General features: G+C 43.8%; 1 protein-coding gene across 1 annotated transcript in view; it reads left to right on the forward strand.

Moving 5' to 3' along the window:
* Nucleotides 1-17888, forward strand: part of PRKAG2 (protein kinase AMP-activated non-catalytic subunit gamma 2) — a 210094-nt gene that overhangs the window by 73756 nt on the left and 118450 nt on the right. The window contains exon 3 of the mRNA XM_025894537.2: nt 2307-2586. Within this exon, the coding sequence (XP_025750322.1) occupies nt 2307-2586 (280 nt within the window). The remainder of the gene's footprint in view (nt 1-2306; nt 2587-17888) is intronic.

Genomic DNA, 17888 nt, shown 5'->3' on the forward strand with positions numbered 1-17888 from the left:
AAAGTATAAGTAGTCTCAGATGATTTACAGATTATATTTCAGTAAAGTTAATGAGCTTTTATGAAAAAGCTATCACTTTGGGACTATTTTACCCATGACAAAAGTGCAGTTTGTTTATTAATTTCCTATAGTGTGGTTCTTATTCCAGGTCTCAGTTGAGGGACTGTGCCCTGTTATTCTTGATAAATACTCACCAGGAGACGGTCTGTGTGCTGGAGAACTTAGAGTAGGAGTAGAGGAGATACAGTCCTCATGGCAGAAGGGATGTGTGATGTGAAATGAATTTTCAAGATTGCACATAGAATTCGTGACAGAGCTTGGAGGCAATCTTGAGGCTCAGGACACTGCATGAGTATGAAACACTATTTTTTTTTCTCTTATGGAAACTGTCCAGAGTCTGTTGTTGCTTTTAGTACCTATTGCTTCAGTTAAAATTTATTTATCTTTTTCCAAAAGTGTCCCCTTAAGGGCAACTCTTCACCTAATTCATCTGCAATGGACAGGTTTATTTTTCAGATATTTTTGTCCACACTGTCAAAATAAGTGTGTAGGTATAAAAAGTTGTTCTGTCTCTTGTTGGACATCTCTGTGCTGTGCAGAAGAGCACAGAGCAGAATTTATCATCCAACCAGGGCTGTGCTGGCACATCTCTGTGCCCCTCCTAGTGACCCACACTTATTGTGTTCCCCTCCCAGACCAAGTGCCACTCGCCCTTTAGGTTAGAAACCTTCCCAAAAGGGAGTTCACACTCTCTATGGGACCTTCTGCAGTTCCCATGCAGCAGGACCCCCTCCACCTCTGTCCCATCTGAAGTGGAAAGAGGAGCTGGTCCAAAATGCACAGGCAGGAGACAGAAAGGACTCCAAGAAGTGGGATCCTGGGTTAGGGAGGGAGCAGCTTTTTGGCCATTGTGCTGCTCATAACATATTTCTACAAGTGTTTTGGAGCTGTGGTTAAATGTTATTTTGGAAAGGGAGTTAATTGCATGTGTTTTAAACTTGGCTGACTATTTTTAGCTGTATTCATACACACAAACCCTTCACTGATCCAGAGGAGGACCCACATGCCTATGAGGCTTTCTCTCATCTAAGTCATCCTAATAAAAGATGCTGTTTTTCCCTACAATGACTCCCATGGCAACAACACTCATACCTAACTAAACTGACAAACATCAGGAGGCATCTTCACGTGTAGAACTTGCTGTGTGCTCCATCCCTCCTGGTTTGTGTTGAGTAATTGGGAAGAGAGGAGCAGGAGTGCAAAGAGCTTGAAGCTCAATGGCACACGGTGCCTCTGGGTACATCCACCATGTCCTTCACTTACACATTCCCTGGAGACCTGAAACCCATGTCTGCCTTTTGCCTAGAACAGAGCCCTTCATTCATGAGAAATGCCCCCAGCTAAAATAGCAGCCTTATACCCACAGAAGTACTTTGTGCATCCAGAAGGAAATAAACTCTACATATAGCCCAGGCACAGGCAAATCCCACAGGGGTTGTGGTTCAGCTTCTGTTAATTGTGTGTGGGGAGAATTTAATCTTTGCTCCTTTTTTTTGTTGTTTATTTTTCTGAATTCTCTTTTCCCCCTCACTGGGCGAGCCTGCACAGTGCAGGGCTGTGTTGTACACAGGAGCTGGAAAGTCAGCACAGGTCCCAAAAGGGATACAGCTGTTAGAAAGGTCATATCCCAGCACAGGTAGTTAACAGGACAGGAACGTCATCACTCTAAAATGGTTGCTCTATTTTTGGGATTGGAGTTGCAGTCCCACAGTTGTGGCTGTGGCAGACGTCACAGGGACCTGTCAGGCATCTGGGGACTTGTGTGCTGTGCTGAGTCACATCACGTGCTGGAGGTTTAAGTACTGTACTGTAGGTGGGTGCTTAAACTCGTGAGGAAGACTTTGGGGCACCATGTTCCCTTAACTGCAGTCATTCATTGCCTTAAATAAATTCATTGCCGGTCATCTTTCGGTTGCCCGAAGAAGGAAGAGGGATGTGTGGCAAATAAAAACAGTGAAGAAAGTCCTACATTATATGTGTGATGATAATAAAATGTTTGCACACACATTGAAGTTTTTCTGTGAGACCCAGGGTGTCTTTAAGAGCACGGGGCAACAAGAGGTGCCACACACACACCCCTGCATGTGGTGGAGGCAGGCACTGGGGAGGGTGAGGTCTGGCTAATCCACCACCCCAGCAAACAGGAGTTGGCCCTGTTGAGACAAGTTCAGAGACCCTGATGGCCTGAGCTGAACTGAATTAATGTTGATTTTTCTTTTTTTTCTTCCTCTTTCTCTCCTCCTCAGGTGGAAGAAAATTACTCTGCCGGCAGCCCTTCAAAAGGCCTTTTCTCAAAAGGGCTCCAGAACCGACCTTCCAGCCCTGTTTCTGCCCCTGTGAGATCCAAACATAGCCCTGGCTCACCCAAAACAGTGTTCCCCTTCCCCTACCAGGAGTCTCCCCCACGCTCTCCACGCCGAATGAGCTTCAGTGGGATCTTCAGGTCCTCCTCCAAAGAGTCCTCCCCCAGTTCTAACCCGTCTACCTCTCCTGGGGGCATCAAGTTTTTCTCCAGATCAAGAAAAAGTAAGAAATTGCTCATGTTATTTCAGGAAGATACCTCTGGGCTTGGCCCATTCTTTACCTGCGGTAGTGAAGTAAGTGCAGATGAGGCATGTGCTAATTGTTCGTTATCGCTTTCACTGACCATGTGTTGTGGGTTTCTGACATTAGGTGTGACCTCTGCAGGGCCAGGGACACCTCATGGACACCCACACAGGGCTGAGGAGGGAAATCACCCTTCTAAGCTTTGCTTAGAAATGCTGTGTCCACGTTAGTGGGAGTTTTCTGGGTGGTTTCACTGAGGCTGGTTGGACTTCAGTGGAGACATTCCTGGGGTGTGTGGTGGAGGTGGGCACTGAAATGACATCCCTCAGGAGTGGAGGGAGACTTACTTCTGTAGATCCTATAGAGAATTTCAGCTGTTTTTTTTTTTTTTTAACTGACGTTTCTTTGTCCTATCTATTGTGGGAAGGGAAAGGGGCCTTTACTGGATGAAAGTAAATGATATGTGTTTCCAATCAAATGACCATTAAAGGGGTGTTTGAGCTCCTCTTCCAGAATGTGAAAGGCATTGGAAACCTCCATGGTTCAGAGCACTTGCCTGCTTTATATTGGGCACAAAGTTTACATCTTCAGCATCCTATGAACTAATAACACACCATCAGAACTCAGAAATGAGCAGGATTGAGAACACACTTTGATTTTAAAACTTTCTTACTGGACAAAGTTTCCCAGTGCTGGTTGACAGACCAAACCTGGTCTGCCCAAGGCATTAGTGGCTGTGGGAAGGGAGCAGGGTTACAGGGAGAATACAGAGGAATAATGTCTTGCCACAGAGGATGCTGGATTGTCAGACCACAGTTAGTCTGTGAAGAGAAGAAATAATGATAAATTGTTGGCAAATCTTTCTGACAATGTAGGTACAGAATTGGTGATGCATATACCTGTGTTGGGCTGTATGTTTCCTGCAAAGTGTTGATAGCTTTCAGTGACTTTCAAATAGCAGAGGTACCCCCTTGTTTTTTTTAATCAGGTTTTTTCTTAAAAGCATGGGATTTAATCAGAAAAAGGAATTTCATAGTGATTTTTGTGTAATAAGAACACAGCAAAACAAACACATATAGGATTTTTCTTCATGTTTATCAGAAGTTCTGCTGCAGCTTACTTGAAATGGCATCTTTTCCAGTCCTTGCCTCTACCTAAAATACTTTCAGGAGATTGAAAGTAAGAGTCAGTCTTCCTGAAGGACTCAGAGTAGGCTCCAAGCATCATTTCTCTTCAAGGACATTTGTTCTTCCCTTCTTGAAGTTTAAGTATGCTTTGTATGCTCCCCTCTTGTTCAGACCTCACCATAACTGAAATCCTTCTAAACTGTTTTTGCCAGTCCACTTAGGTTTAAATATCACATTTAAATATTGGCAATATAATGCTGATGGAGAACACAGAGAAGGGCTCAGTGCTGCACAAACAGCAGCAATACAGACTGCAGAGCAAAGCCATCCTGCGACTTTGCAATCAAGTTGCCCCAGCAGCCAGCACTATTTAAGTCCTAGGTAGGTACAACAGAATATTAAATAAAGGAATCTCTCAGGAGTCAGCAAAACCCTTTTGATAAGGTCACATCACTGCTGCAGGAGCAGGCTTGGAGTGGGGCCATGCTATATTTGAGCTAACAGAAAATACTCATGACCCTGCTGCTCCAGAGAGGGTTGCAGGAATTGCACTGGGCTTGGGTGTTCATGGTCTTTTGTTCCTAAGGCAGGAGGGACAACCTCTTGGAAAGAGAGTGATGATTACAATGATTACAGTTGATGTTTAAATTGATAACTCTTCTCTTTCTGCAGATTTTTGCAAAACAAAATGTTTCTTGCTATGTGCTTTCACATCATTTAGCTCTCTTATGGAAAGACGAATGCAGATACACACCCTTTACTACCAGAGGAAAGTAGATTTTATTCAGAATGTGCTAAACAGGGGTTCATAGTGAATTATACTCTTAGAGTTTATTACATTTAATTAACTTTTATCGAATTTTATTTAACAAAACCTTTTCAAGACTTCAGGAAAAGTATGGGTTAGCATTTCTGCTGTGTTATGTAGTTTCTCATAGGCAGTACTTCTGCATTCTGCTACTTCACAAATACACCACTACAGAATGGTAAGTTAATTGGTTCCCTGCCACTCAAAACAAAGTCTCTGTGGCTTGAACAGTATTTCCTGAGAGACAAGACTTCTCAGACACTCCTCAGACCAGATACCTCAGACCTTTACAAAGATGCTGTGCTGAAGAGCTCTGAGAAGAGCTAAACCAGCATGTGGCTCCACCTTTCTGAAGGTGCTTAAATGCTTCATTGCTCAAAATTGTCACAGCCTATGTGATTAAAATGCCATTTTCTCGAGCAGCTTGGGATAGCTGTTTTAAAAGTGGATGGGACTAGGGTTGCTTTATCATTTCTGAAAGCGTGAGTGTACTGATATCAGCTGGACTTGTGCTTCTCTGCCTTCACAGCCCTGCTGGTGCTGGGTCAATAGTATTAAAATTAAAAATAACTGTGTGCTGGACTGCACTAGGAGGAGGATCACCAGCAGGTCAAGGGAAGTCATCCTCCCCCTCTGCTCAGCACCAGTGAGACACATCAGCAGCGCTGGGTCCAGTTCAGGACTTCCCTGTACAAGAGAGACAGGGACATGCTGGTCCAGCAAAGGGTCACTGTGTTGCTCAGGGGCTGTGCATGTGGTGTAGGGGGGAGAAGAATTAAGAGGAGGTGAAGACCTTTTTGCTGTCTTCACTTACCTAGTGGGGTTATGGAGAAGACAGTGCCAGGCATTTCAGGGATAGCCAGAGAAAGTGCAGGAGTCAGCAAGGGAAACCCCAGGCATGTGTAAGAAAGATGTTCTTGGAGGAGGTGGTATGGCAGCCAGGGTCCAGAAGGGCTGTGAAATTGCTGCCCTTGCAGATTTTAGGAAGTCAACTGGACAAGATTCTGAGCACCCCAATTTAAAGTTGCTTTGAGCAGGGATCAGACCAGAGACCTGCTGACATTCCCCTCCCCCAGCCATGGATCTCCAGGGAAACTCTGCACTGGAACCTTCCCTTTGGGTTTATAGCAGATCTGTATTTTATCCAGGCAATCTGCAATTAAACAAAAAGCACTAGATGAAAATTCACAGGGACCTGGGGTTTCTTTTTGTCCCCCAGTTTACCTGAATTGAGTCTGTGCTGCACTCCTTTCCCTGTCATCATGGAGCAGTATGTGGGGGAAAGTAGATGCAGTCTTTGTTTTAAATAACATACCCTGTCTTCCCTCCACTTCCTCCTCCTACGCATTGTTCAAAACACAGACTAACCTGTTACTCCACATATTCCTTGTTTTCCTTGGAAGCAGCTTCTTCCTAGCTTGTTTTCATTTTAAAGACTATGTGTGGTATTCACAGCGCTTTCTTTCCCATGTGGTTGCTCTTTTCCCAGCTAAGTTGTTTTTCCTTTTGAATATATGCAGTTTAGGAAGGGTTAGGGTAGGACAATATTAAAACAGAAAGTGATTTGCAGACATGAAACTTAAAATATTTTCCACTTCAGGCTGGGAGTTTAAAGCTTTTTCTAATCTTTAGTATTGTATCACTGGTTTTGGCAGTAGCCAAAAGCTGAGCTTTGTGCCTTTTCGCTTTGGTTACCCCAGTTCAGCATCTGGTCATAACCTTACAGCTCTGATCTGACAAAAGATTTGCCTTGAAAGGAAAAATACCTTCCCACAACGTGTGCTTGGCTGCTAGACACTTCAGGTATTTTGTAAGTACAGCTTTGAAACAGTAAACTGATGGCTGGGGCTTCACATCCAGCATCCCTCCTTTGTAAAGGCAACAAATTCACCACAGGCCCCTCTGAAGGAGGCTCTGCAGGGACCTTTTTGGGTGAGGTGTGTGCTTGGTCAGTGGTGCAACCCCTTCATTTTTGGGAAGTTCCCTGCAGAAAAATCCAAGACATCTCTTTGCATGCTGGGTTTCTGTGCAAGTGCTCTGAAGTTTAATTCTTGGCTTTTTGATTTCTTTTTTTTTTTTGTCTGAGAATTTCTTTGCAACAGCACTTGTTAGACCGACAGCTGAAAGCTGAGTGAGGATTGGAGATGAATTAAGCTTGGCTTTGAGGTGGTGCAGAGGACTTGATAATGCTGTTCCCCCACCCTGTAACTCTTGGTAGGTTCAGTTCCTCCCAGCACTGCCCACCTTATGCCTCCCAGAGCCTTCTGCAAGCAGAGACTTGGCTCTGTGAGACGTACAGCTCAGTGCCTGGGGTTTACCCATCAGTGTGGGCACGTGAGCAGCCATGGAACACTAAAATAATTACATTTTAATTGGATATGAAAAAGAATTAGTAAATTAGTGTGACCTGTAGCTAGCAGGAGGCTTCTACAGACCTGACACTGATTTCACAGGTGTTTTACAAGGCACAACAGGAACAAAGGGTGAGTGAAGATGTGCAAGCTGAAGTCCTTGAGAAGTGATTTCGAAATTGGCATTGTGGAACTGCTTCCCAGTTTGTCTTAGATTGGCTCAAAACTGCATGAACTACTCTCATGAAGCAGAACTTGGGATCTCCTGAGGCGTTATTGGGTCTTGGCTGTGCTGGGAGTGCATTTCCCTGGTGTGTCAGTTTGCATGAGCAGGTAGAATGCCAAGAGAAAGAAGTGACACATCTCAGCAAAGCAAACTGAGGTGATCCAAAGTAAACACGGAAGGATGACCTGCACTGGGAAGAAACACATTTCAGATTACAATTTTCTTGCATGAGCTCTCCCTCACAGCCAATACATGTACAAATGAATGAGAGCAACTTTATTGTGCTGAGTGGAAATTAGGGAGCTACCCCTGAAGATAGGGGTACCCTGAATATTTTATTAGAAGTAGATGGTTTTATGATATTTAAGTAATTATCTTTTTCCATGGGTCTGAATGTCCCATTTGAAGGACATCACGTCATTTTCCAGTCCTGCCTCCCCTTCCGAAACCATCAGTTCAGGTAACAGCAATACTCATGTCACATTAATGGTGCTGTCAGTTTTACCAGCAAAGGAAATCAATTGAAAGGTTTCCATTGACCTAAAGCTTCGAGTGCATGTGGTGCATGGGATGAAAAGATAAATTTAGCTCAGAATTAAATGTTGTTTACAGAACTTTGAATTGAAAATTACACAGCTTTCAAACACCTTGATGCTGATTATCAGATTTAAATCACAGTGAATTTGCACTGCATTTGAGGAAGGAAATGTTTTTCACTCTAAAGTTTTAATGTTCTGCTTTCTCTTAGTAATTTTTCTCCTTCTGGCATTCAATACTGTTAACTGTGGTGCCTAAAATAATCCATAAGGAGGACTCCTGGTGTTCCCATAATAAAGATCCACATTGTATTCTTTTCAGAAGACTGTGAGATGCAATGCAGAATAGTTGTCATGTATTTTATTCACTCTAATAATTTATTTTCTTTTAGAACATCTTGGTTACACGATGCCCCGTGTGAGAAAAGCCTATGACTGTACTAATTTTTACCCATAGATGGAGCAAGTAGCTCTCATTTGCAGTAACCCGGGGAAGAAATGGGGAAAACCCTGCAGCCTGTTTGTTGCCACATTCTGCTCTGCTCCCTTGAAGGTCTTTGGGTTGTGGCTGATCTGTGCTAAGACTTTTTTTCAATCTTTCAACCGAAATCCATTTCTCCCCCAGGATTTTACTCCATATTCGTGACGTTTAGGTACCATCTTGCAGTGACGTGGAGTTTAGTCCAAGAGAGGCTGTTGTGGAGCGCCGGCAGCTGGGCACAGACATTCCATGCCCCATTGACTCCAGTTATTTCCCACCATTACTCCTTAGGAATATCTTCCTGCAACACGGTGCTGTGCAGTGGGATGTCCTTCCTCCTGTCAGCTGCTGGAACCTGTATTTGGATCTTTCTTTGCTAAATCAGGACATTTATCCCATAGTCTTGGAGCCTTCCAGCCTTCAATTCGCAGTCCCCCTGCCTTCTGTAGCTGATGGGCACCAGGTGGGATGCCAGGGGGAAAAGGCATGAGGCAGCTTTGATTCCTGGTTGTGACTACCCTTGCCATGTAGGATGAGGGGAGCAATTTAGGAAAGGACAGGGCTGCTCAGTCCAGGTTCACCTTGGGAGGGTGGCATGGACTCTTCCATCATCATCCCATAAAACATAGAAAAAGAAAAAAGCTGTTTGTCTTGATTTATTTTCCGGTACTTATGTGCAAGAACATCTAATCATCATTTTTCAAGCTTGCTTTGCCCTCAGAGGGGTCAACACTGCTCATTTTGGTCTCATCTACGCTAGAAAAATGACTTTTTGCAGACAACGTGTGTCAGCGCTGCTGCAGCTCAGCGGGTCTGCACACATGGCCAAAGACATTCAGCACCATTTCCCCTGCCAGTTACTGACATCTGCTGTCAGCAGCAGATGATTTTTCTGGTTAAAACGTGCCTATGGTGATTGTTCTTAGTTATTTGGAGATATCTTTCACTGTGCTTCCCTTTTCACTTCAGTTTCCCATGGTCAGTGCTGTCTGCATAGCGGGAGTACATCCAGTATCCTTTTATATTCTTCACCACTCTGTCTAGGGAAGAAGGATTTTTCAAACTGTCTTCAAATTCCTAATGATTTAGATGCCATCATAAAAAAAAAAAAAGGAAGTTTTTCAGTCTCTAACTTTCATCTGTAGGGTATGGGACAGACCTGTAAGCAGGTGTAATATCAACAATGTGTTATTGTCACTGATTTAATTCCTGTACTCCTGATTCTCTGTAGTCCAGCAAAGTCTTTCCATGCTGCTCTCTCTTTGACCAAAGTAATGTTTCCTTTGTCAAAGGAAAGGAGAACAGAGATGCCACTTTTTTAAAATTAATTGGTTTAGGATTTTCTGGCTCAGTGAGTTAATTGATTTGGGGTTTATTGTGAGAAAAATTATAAACACATCAGCTAGAGGAGGCTAGAAGTCATATTCTTCATTTTAAAAACATGCAAGGTCTTCTACTCATGTTAGTAAACAGAGCATTGCTGGAAAAGTCTGAGTGTCAGGAACTACTTGATTTATGACAATCCTAAAACCAGCAGTGGTAGCTGCCAAATGACAAACCTAAAGCCAGCAGAGAGCTTACAAAGTTCCCTGTGCCTGGCATCTCTGGGATGGATCAACAGACCTGCCCAGCAGGGATGGCTGGTTCTAGATGGGGCACTAAGTGTTTAATGAAATCCAAATTTTCCTATTTTAGCTTTAAAACAAAACAAACAAACAAAAAGTGTTGTGGGTTGTTTGGTTTGGTTTTGTTGTTGCTTTGGATTTTTTTCCATATAGACTTTCTGCTATGCCCTTTTCTGTTGTAGTTCACCCTGTATTTGAAGGCTCTTCTGTATCTTAAAAAAAATCTCAGATTATGAAAAAGATTAATCAGTGTGTACTTGATATGTGAAACAAGTAGTCAGAGTCTCTGATGATCAGCCATCCAAACACCTCAATTTCTTAGTTAAATTATTTTGAACCTTGCCTTGAGGTTCCTATAAGCACACTTTATTGGCAGGCAGCTGTGGTGGGTTTCTTTGTAGTTTGCTTCTTGCAGCGTCTCCTGCTGTTTACAGCTCTCAGAGCGCAAAATGTGGGAGCAGCTTTGGGAGCCCTGTGTGACACGGGACTGCCGTGACAAGTGTGTGGGAGTAGCTGCTCCAGACAGAGCCGCACTGTGTGAGCCCAAACTGCATCTCCCTGGGAGCTCCTATACCATTGTGAAGCATAGGTGCCCTCCTGTGGGCATCCCACTGCTTCTCCTTGTGCGATGGAGAGGCTGGGATTGCCTTGCCTGCCTGGAGATGCTTTGGCTTAGGTTTTGAGCAGGATACTGAGAATCTTTGATTATGCTTGCTGTTGGGGTGGTTTTTTTCTGCTTTTAAGCCCGTTCAAACAGTGGGGGCTGAAAGCATCCCTTCCTCCAACCTGTGTAACAGCTGCAATTTCAGCAGTTGTTCAGGAAACCAACTTCTCATCCCAGAAGTGTTTGTCATTGCCCTCAAGTCAGGATATGGCCCTCAATATCTATAAACACTTCATTGTGTTGATAAATGCAGGGACCCTAACGCAATTAATTTTTGACTGGGGAAGGCGTGTGAAGGTAAACCATTAATCAAATATTCTTCAACAAACGCTGTTATTTGGAAATCCTGAGCGTTTCGTTTCAGGGTCGCTATGAATGTATCTGCTTCATCGCCTGCCTGAGCTGGGCAGAAGGTTTGATGTCAGATTTGTTTGCTTAACCTCAGTATAAGGTTTCCATAGCTCTTCATGTTCACAGTCTTTCCATGAAGCTGTTTAATGGTGAGAGAACTGCACTTGGCAACCTGAGCCGTGGCCCCAACAGGATGATGCTGTTTGCAGTTCAGCAGTTGCTCCAGTTCCTCTTGCACACTGACGTGTCCTGATAGCACTGAGCGGCCAAAACTGGCTCTAATCCAGGCAAAATAAAAGTCCACATCTAAACTCTACAAAGGCCAAGACTTTCTGGAGAGAAGGTAAAAGAATTGCACTTGAGGAAGTGGTTAATACTGGAATGAGATACGCTACAGGTGGCAAATAGTGCCCGATATTATTTATTCTGTGTTTATCATCTGTATTAAGTGCTGCCTCCTTTGTGTTTGCTAGACAGGGAGTGAATTTGGCCAAGTGAGATGCACCTTGTAGGATTTCTGGAAGACAAGAAGCAGCTGATACATGTAACCAGGTAATAGAAATGGGCTTTTGGCAAAGGAGTCCTCAGCGAGGCAGCACCAGCCTAAACTTGTTCGGGAGAGCAAACCTCAAAAACGAACTGAGATGAATGTTTAGATGGGTGGTCAACTGGATTTTTTGTCTTTTAGAAGAAAGTGTTGCTTCTTTCAGCTAAGCTAATTAAACTGTGGCTTCTACCTCCCTGAAGATCAAATTCTGTTATGTTATGTGTATTTAAGCACATCATATTTACAACATCTGACTTTCTCAAAGTGACACAGGGGAAAATTTGGCCTTTGGGCTCTGAGCACAGTGGAACAATTACCAGACTTGGGTGCCTGAAGTTAATAGTACAAATCCTTGCTGAGCCACCTAAGCCAGTTGACTTAAGGGGAAAAAAAAAGAAAAAAAAGCCTTATTAACAAAAAAACAAACAACAACAACAACCAAAACCAAACCAAACAAAAAAAAAAAAAGGAAAAAGATAAGGAAAAAGGAAATATTATTGGATGGATATATTTTTTCAACAGTATTTGCTCGCCACCCCCATTAAGGCAAAGAACAATAAGCAGTAGTTTCCTGTGTGGGGATGTAAGTTTTACAGGTTTTACAGAGTTGGGTTTTGTCATTTAAAACTGGAGGAAAAGCCTTATTTCCCATGCAATCAAAAAAGACTGGCATGTCTTATTTCTGCATGTTTTACAGAACATCTCCTTGTAACAATAGTAGCACATATCCATGCAGTCAGACATATCCTGAAAGACAAGGCATTGCTGAATTTTGGGGGGTTGTGGCATGGAGTTGCTGTGCAAAGGAGATGTCATCAGGGGAGCTTCTGCCCCGTGAGGATGTTTTGCTGCAGAGTTTAGGGGTGATGAAAAGAGGTGAAATCTCAAATATTATTTTAAGGAAGTGAGCCCCACTGAACACTCAAGGATGGTGGCTACCTTGGGATTGTCCCCAACCTGGTGCTGGAGGAGCACTTGGCCATTTGAGAGGGTGAAGTCTGGGGTTAGGCTCCTCGTTATGTGTGGCTGTGGCAGGGGCTGGAGGAGCTAAACAGTTTAGAGAAGAGGGGAATTGAAACCCTTTGGAAGCTGGCCTTGGATCACTTTCTTGGCGTGGGTTTTGTTATTAAAGATATGTCCCTGCAATTACAGCATTGAAGGCAGTCAAGCTACTGCTGAGGGCTGGACAGGAGTCACACTGTTTTTAAACTGACCCATCATTTTGGGATGAGCTTTGAGGCAGAGTGTGTGGAGCTCTGTTTGGAGTAGCTGGAAATCACAGTGGCTATCACAGGAAGCTCCTATGGCCCCTCCATTTGGAAAGCTGAGACATGGAGAGAATGAACATTGTCTGTGGAGGAGCTTACAAAGCAGACAGCTGTGCTGCATGATGGGAAACTTAAATCCACTGTATGCAACTGCTTCCCTGGGGAGCGCAGCTCCAAACCCAGGAAGCAGGAATGCCAGCAGATCCTCAACCTACACCAATGGTGCCAAGCCTCTGGCCATAGTTTGGCTCTAGTTTAGCCAAGAGAGCCAAGAGAGGATCCAACTTCCCTGAGCTGGGCTGGAGGTCTCACCTGTGCTTGGAAAAGAAAACTGGAGAGCAGGATTCTCGGGATTCAGAGCATCATTTTCACTCCATTATTGCATTTTGGATTTAAGAAGAGATGTGCAGCTGGGAGGAGGTTTTTCTTGTGCACTTCTGTGTGTTCAGTGGGAGCATCCTGGCACTGCCTCTACTGACTTTTACATCTTCAACCCATTCAAGTGCTCTTTTATGGTTCCAGTGACACAAGGCTTGGGGAAGGCAACAGCAAAAGGCATCACCACAAAATGAGCCTGTTGAGTCATCTCCACTTTTTTTCCCCTCTGCCTATCACTTTGTCCATTCCAGTTTTAAACCTGAAGAGGCATATTTTTAAGGGCTTGTTTCTGCTTCAAGGTTTCCATCTCATTTTTGTCAATGTCAGGTTTTTCCATGTAAATTTTTTGCCAGTGGTTAAATTGCAAGATTTTGAGTGCTATGACAGGAAGGTGTCTTCTCCTCCTCACAGAGCTGTTGAAGCTGGCACAGTACCCAAAAATCTCATACTTGCTACTGCTGTAATGAGAGGGAAAACAGGATTACACTGTGTAGATGAACCTCACATGTTCACTGCTTTGTGGTTGGCATTAGTTGGAAAGAGTTACGAGATTGTGGTACATGTTCTTGTTGCATTCAAGCTTTGTTTACTCTTTTGAGGTGATGCATTTGTGATGTTTAGTGTTACAATGCATGATTTTTTTTGGAGGAGCCACTGGAATGGGAAGGAGAGTATGTCCTTTGCTTCAGCGTGGCTAAACCGAGTCATTCCCTGGTGCAGAAGGGCTCTGTGGGAATGGGCCACTGATGTTTGGGGTGGATTGTTGAAGGAGAAGGTTGGCTGCTTGTGTATGCAAAGCCTGTGACATTATTAAATAAATAAAACAAATGACACTGAAGAGAGTATCTGAACAACACATCATTTCCTTTGGAAAAGAACCCCTCAGGGTGCTGAAATCTGGTGCTGTGGAGCACCAGGATAACCGTGGAACCATATCAGGGACCAGACTGGAAAAATTATCTGTGGTGGATGTTTTTTGCTTCTCTGTCATCTAACTGCCAGGAAGAGGAGTTTAGTGCTGTATTTTGTATATGCACTTTGGTCCTGTTTCTGTTTCTGCCTGAAGCTCTCTCTCAAGTCCTTCCAAATTCTTTACCATAAAAGATAATAATATACTACAGCACTTCACTAAATGGTATCCAGAACTGTTTCTTCAAACTCCAAGGCACAAGTCAGACTGGGAGCAGGACAGCAATAAAGGGAAAGGCTGGGGAAAATTCGCTTTCCTTTGGATTTTTGCCATGAGAGAAAACCTGGAATCCATCCACTGTAACAAAAAATTAGCAGGTACTAAATAATGCTCTTTTTTCCCAAGACTCCATGGATACCCAGCAGTAATGATTCACTGCAAGCACTCCATGAAAAGCAATGTTAAATCTTGCTGCCTTCTGCTGTGGAGGTCACGGAGAGGCGGCTGAGAGAACGTCTGCAGTGGCAAACGCAAAGCGTGAAATACCATCACTGGGAAAGAAGGAGCCAAGTCTTAATCACATAAACAGATTCTCATACAGTTTCCCCGTGCTACTTTATAAAGTGTTTATATAACTGAAAAGATTAACCTTGGGGGGAAAAAAAGGCTAGAAAAAAAAATATTTTCACAGCTTTATTATGGTTGGGGAATTAGTTTGCATCTTACAAAGCCTGAAAGTGGGGGAGGAGAGGGAAGGAGTGATCTGAATAAGGGGAGATATTTCCACGGCTCTCAGAATATTAAAGAAAAACTAAAATCCTAAGGAGTTACTCCTGTCAAATGCAGACACGCAGGCAAATCCTAAGCTGGAGCAGGACTCGGTATCCAAGCAACGTCAACATTTTTTGTTAAGCTACTGCCAGCGCCGCTGACAGCTTTTGCCACTTTATGGTCACATTAAAAAAAGAAAATGCCTGGCATCACTGAAATTCTTAGAAATTAGTTTCTCATCCATCCAACAGATGCGAGGCTCAGCAGCACACGGCACATGCACATCTTGCAAAAATTCCGAGGGGGAAAGTCCTTTGATGAGCTCATGGCTAGGAAAGTGTGTGTGTGTGTGTGGTTCCCTGTTTCTCTCTAAACCTGGCACTTTGCTTGCCCCAGCATTCTTATCCTCTCCATTGGACACAGATACTTACTGTGCACTAGGGAAGGGATCGCGTTCGATTAAGCCGTTTAGGAGCAACTCCTGCCGCTGCACTAAGGGCTGTGCAGGATTAGAGGAGCCCTTTGCTGTGCTAAGAAAGCCTCCAGCTCTTCTTTAGTCCCAGTTGTTTTTGCGTGATGCAAAAGCCAAGGAGGTAAACGAGGTTAGGATCTTCATTAGTATGCTGATAATGGTAATATCAGTCTTAAAGGGCTCAGGTGGGACCATTCGGCACAGAATACAGCCCCGTGGGCTCAGTCCTGCAGGGTAGGTAAAGAAAGGACGCTGCTTTGCTGTGCCCTTACAGAAGTGCCAGTGGTTTTGTGCTGGAACTGTTAGTACAGCAAAGCCAAAATTCTCCTTGGAGTTGAGTAGTTAAAACTGTGTTGAAGAGCCAGCCTCACTCATTCTTCATCACAGACCAACTCAGGGAGCACCGAGTGCTCTCCAGACACAGCTGCACGTTTTGTGCTCTTGGAGCAAAAAACCAAACCATCTTTCACCTTGGGAAGTGTCTTGTGATGGCAACCAGAAGAGGTTGTTGAGACACACAGAGCTTCCCAATCATGAAGGTCAAGTAACACAAAAACCCAGTAAAACTTGTTGCTAACATGAGGACGTTTAGCTCGCTGCTGGCTAAGTCCCTAGGCACGTTAGGAGGAGATGCACAGGGAGCTGCTAATCTGCAGAAAGTCCTTTGGGCTCTGCTGGTGCCCCATTCATTCCCTCCCATGCCAGATTTGTACACGCTGTGATGTGGCAGGTTTGTGCAGGCAGGGAGGGTAATGACTGGGGCAGGAGCATGACCCTGCTTCCAGAGCTTTGTGCATGACCCTGAGTGGATCTTCTCTGTGTTTTGGTGAAGTTTCATTAACTACTGCAGTTTAAGAGTGTGAATTTTGTAGCAGGTGACTGAAGGGTGCAGCAAAACCCATTGGGAAATTAATTTAGAGACATCTTGAGAAGCTCAGTTTTGCAGGCAACGAGCATGGGCTTTGCTACTGAGGCCAGTGGAAGTTTGGTCTTTTGGGCTGAAGGTTGTTGCTCTCCACCATGTGCTTGCATTATCCCTCTCTGAGCAGTGCCTGAAGACATGGGAATTTTGCTGTTTGCCTTTGAACACATAGACTTGTAATGGGTATAGGTAGTAAATGAACAGGAAGGAAAGCCAGAAAGCTGTGGTCACCATAAAAATCTATTTTATCTGCTGTGGGTCTCTATTTTCTTTAAGATTTTTAATTAACTTTTGCATTAATAGGAGTAGAAAAAGGATTAGTCTAAGCATGAGACTCTTGCAGTGCAGTAACACACAGCATCTGAAGACAGATTTTCATCTGAAGCTCTCACAGAGATGAGGTGAGTTATCCCTGGTCATGCAGTTGCCCAGAAGCAGAGCTTAGAATAAAACCAAAGCCTATTAATGCCATATTTAGCCCCATGTTCCAGTGTTCCTTCCTCCCCTCCTCTGCCCTGTCGGTATTTTATTATGACTGGAAACAACCTACCTGGTTTACAGAAATATGTAGCTTGGAGCAATAACTTCTGTTGTGTCTATTAGCACAGAGATTTTCATATTTTTTGCTCCAGTGACGCATTTGCAAATAAGATGGACGTCAGATTTGCCAGGCTTTATTGCCAGCTGCCAAGGTGATGATGGAAGGGGTTTTTTTTTCCCCACAAATATGTAATAGTAGCAAAAACATTCAGCCTTTAACACAAATAGGTTTTTACAGGCTGTTTTAGGCAACCCTGACTCCAAGAGTCAGAATTACATCAGACAGCATTATGGAAAGCTCATAGGCCTATGTTAGAAACGTGCCCCTGAGAAAATAGACACCTGAGTGAGGGACTAAGGATGCAGGAGGCTTTGGGGACAGATGAAGAAATTCAAGAGTTTATGCTGCTGGATATATCCAGAGTGCTGTAACCATAACTCTGAGTTTATGTTTTGTTTCTTGATGTGGAATTTAAACTGATTAATGACATTAGAACTACTTGGTAGAGGGCTTTCTACTTTAGGCACTGCTGATCTCGACAAGGTTTGGGGGATCTGATGGCTCTGTACAACAAGTTCTGTTCCTCTGTGGTACTATTTTAGATAATTTTAAAATACTTTTACAGGGTAGGAATTGACCCAACATATTGCTAAGCTAAATCACCACTAGAAGAGATTTCATGATTCCAGAAGTGTCTCCTCACTTTGAGGCTTGATGGGTTTTGAGAGAGCAAACAGGCTGCAAATTAAGTGTTGGCCTGAGAAGTGAGCTGGGATTTGCCTGGGCACTGGTAACTGCCCTCTGATTCACAAGGACATTTTAAAACATAAATGACCAGGGAAGTGTTGTGCAAGGAGTTACTGTGGTGTTTCCTCTTCCCCACTCTGGCTTTCAGGCAGTTCCCCCAGGGACACAGCTGACAGCCTTTTCAGACTGTTCCTTTATCATTAGCTGTCGTGGAAAGTTTTCAGACTATTTTTTCTTCTGCCAGGTATTGTGTGTGCAGTCTTGCAGGGTTGGCTTTTCCAGGAATAGTCTCTTACTGCCTTGTAGCTCCCAGGTTTCCAGCCCTTCTGTCATCTTGAGGCATGAAGGCTCAAAGCTTTCTCTAGTTCTTGTGAGCGTTGGTCCCAGCCAACCCACTGAGATTTTTCACACAATCCTAAATATAACAACTCTGAACTTTACAGTGCTTGATGTTTTTAGGTGCACAGTGAATGAACAGGGAACGTTTTACCACCCAAGCTGTCCTACCCTCTCCTTTGATTCACTGCCATCATAGGCTTGTGGCTCCCACAGTTGT

This window comes from Manacus vitellinus, unplaced genomic scaffold (genome assembly GCF_001715985.3).
Source record: "Manacus vitellinus isolate BGI_N305 unplaced genomic scaffold, ASM171598v3 scaffold_12_pilon, whole genome shotgun sequence".
NCBI classification, from domain to species: domain Eukaryota; kingdom Metazoa; phylum Chordata; class Aves; order Passeriformes; family Pipridae; genus Manacus; species Manacus vitellinus.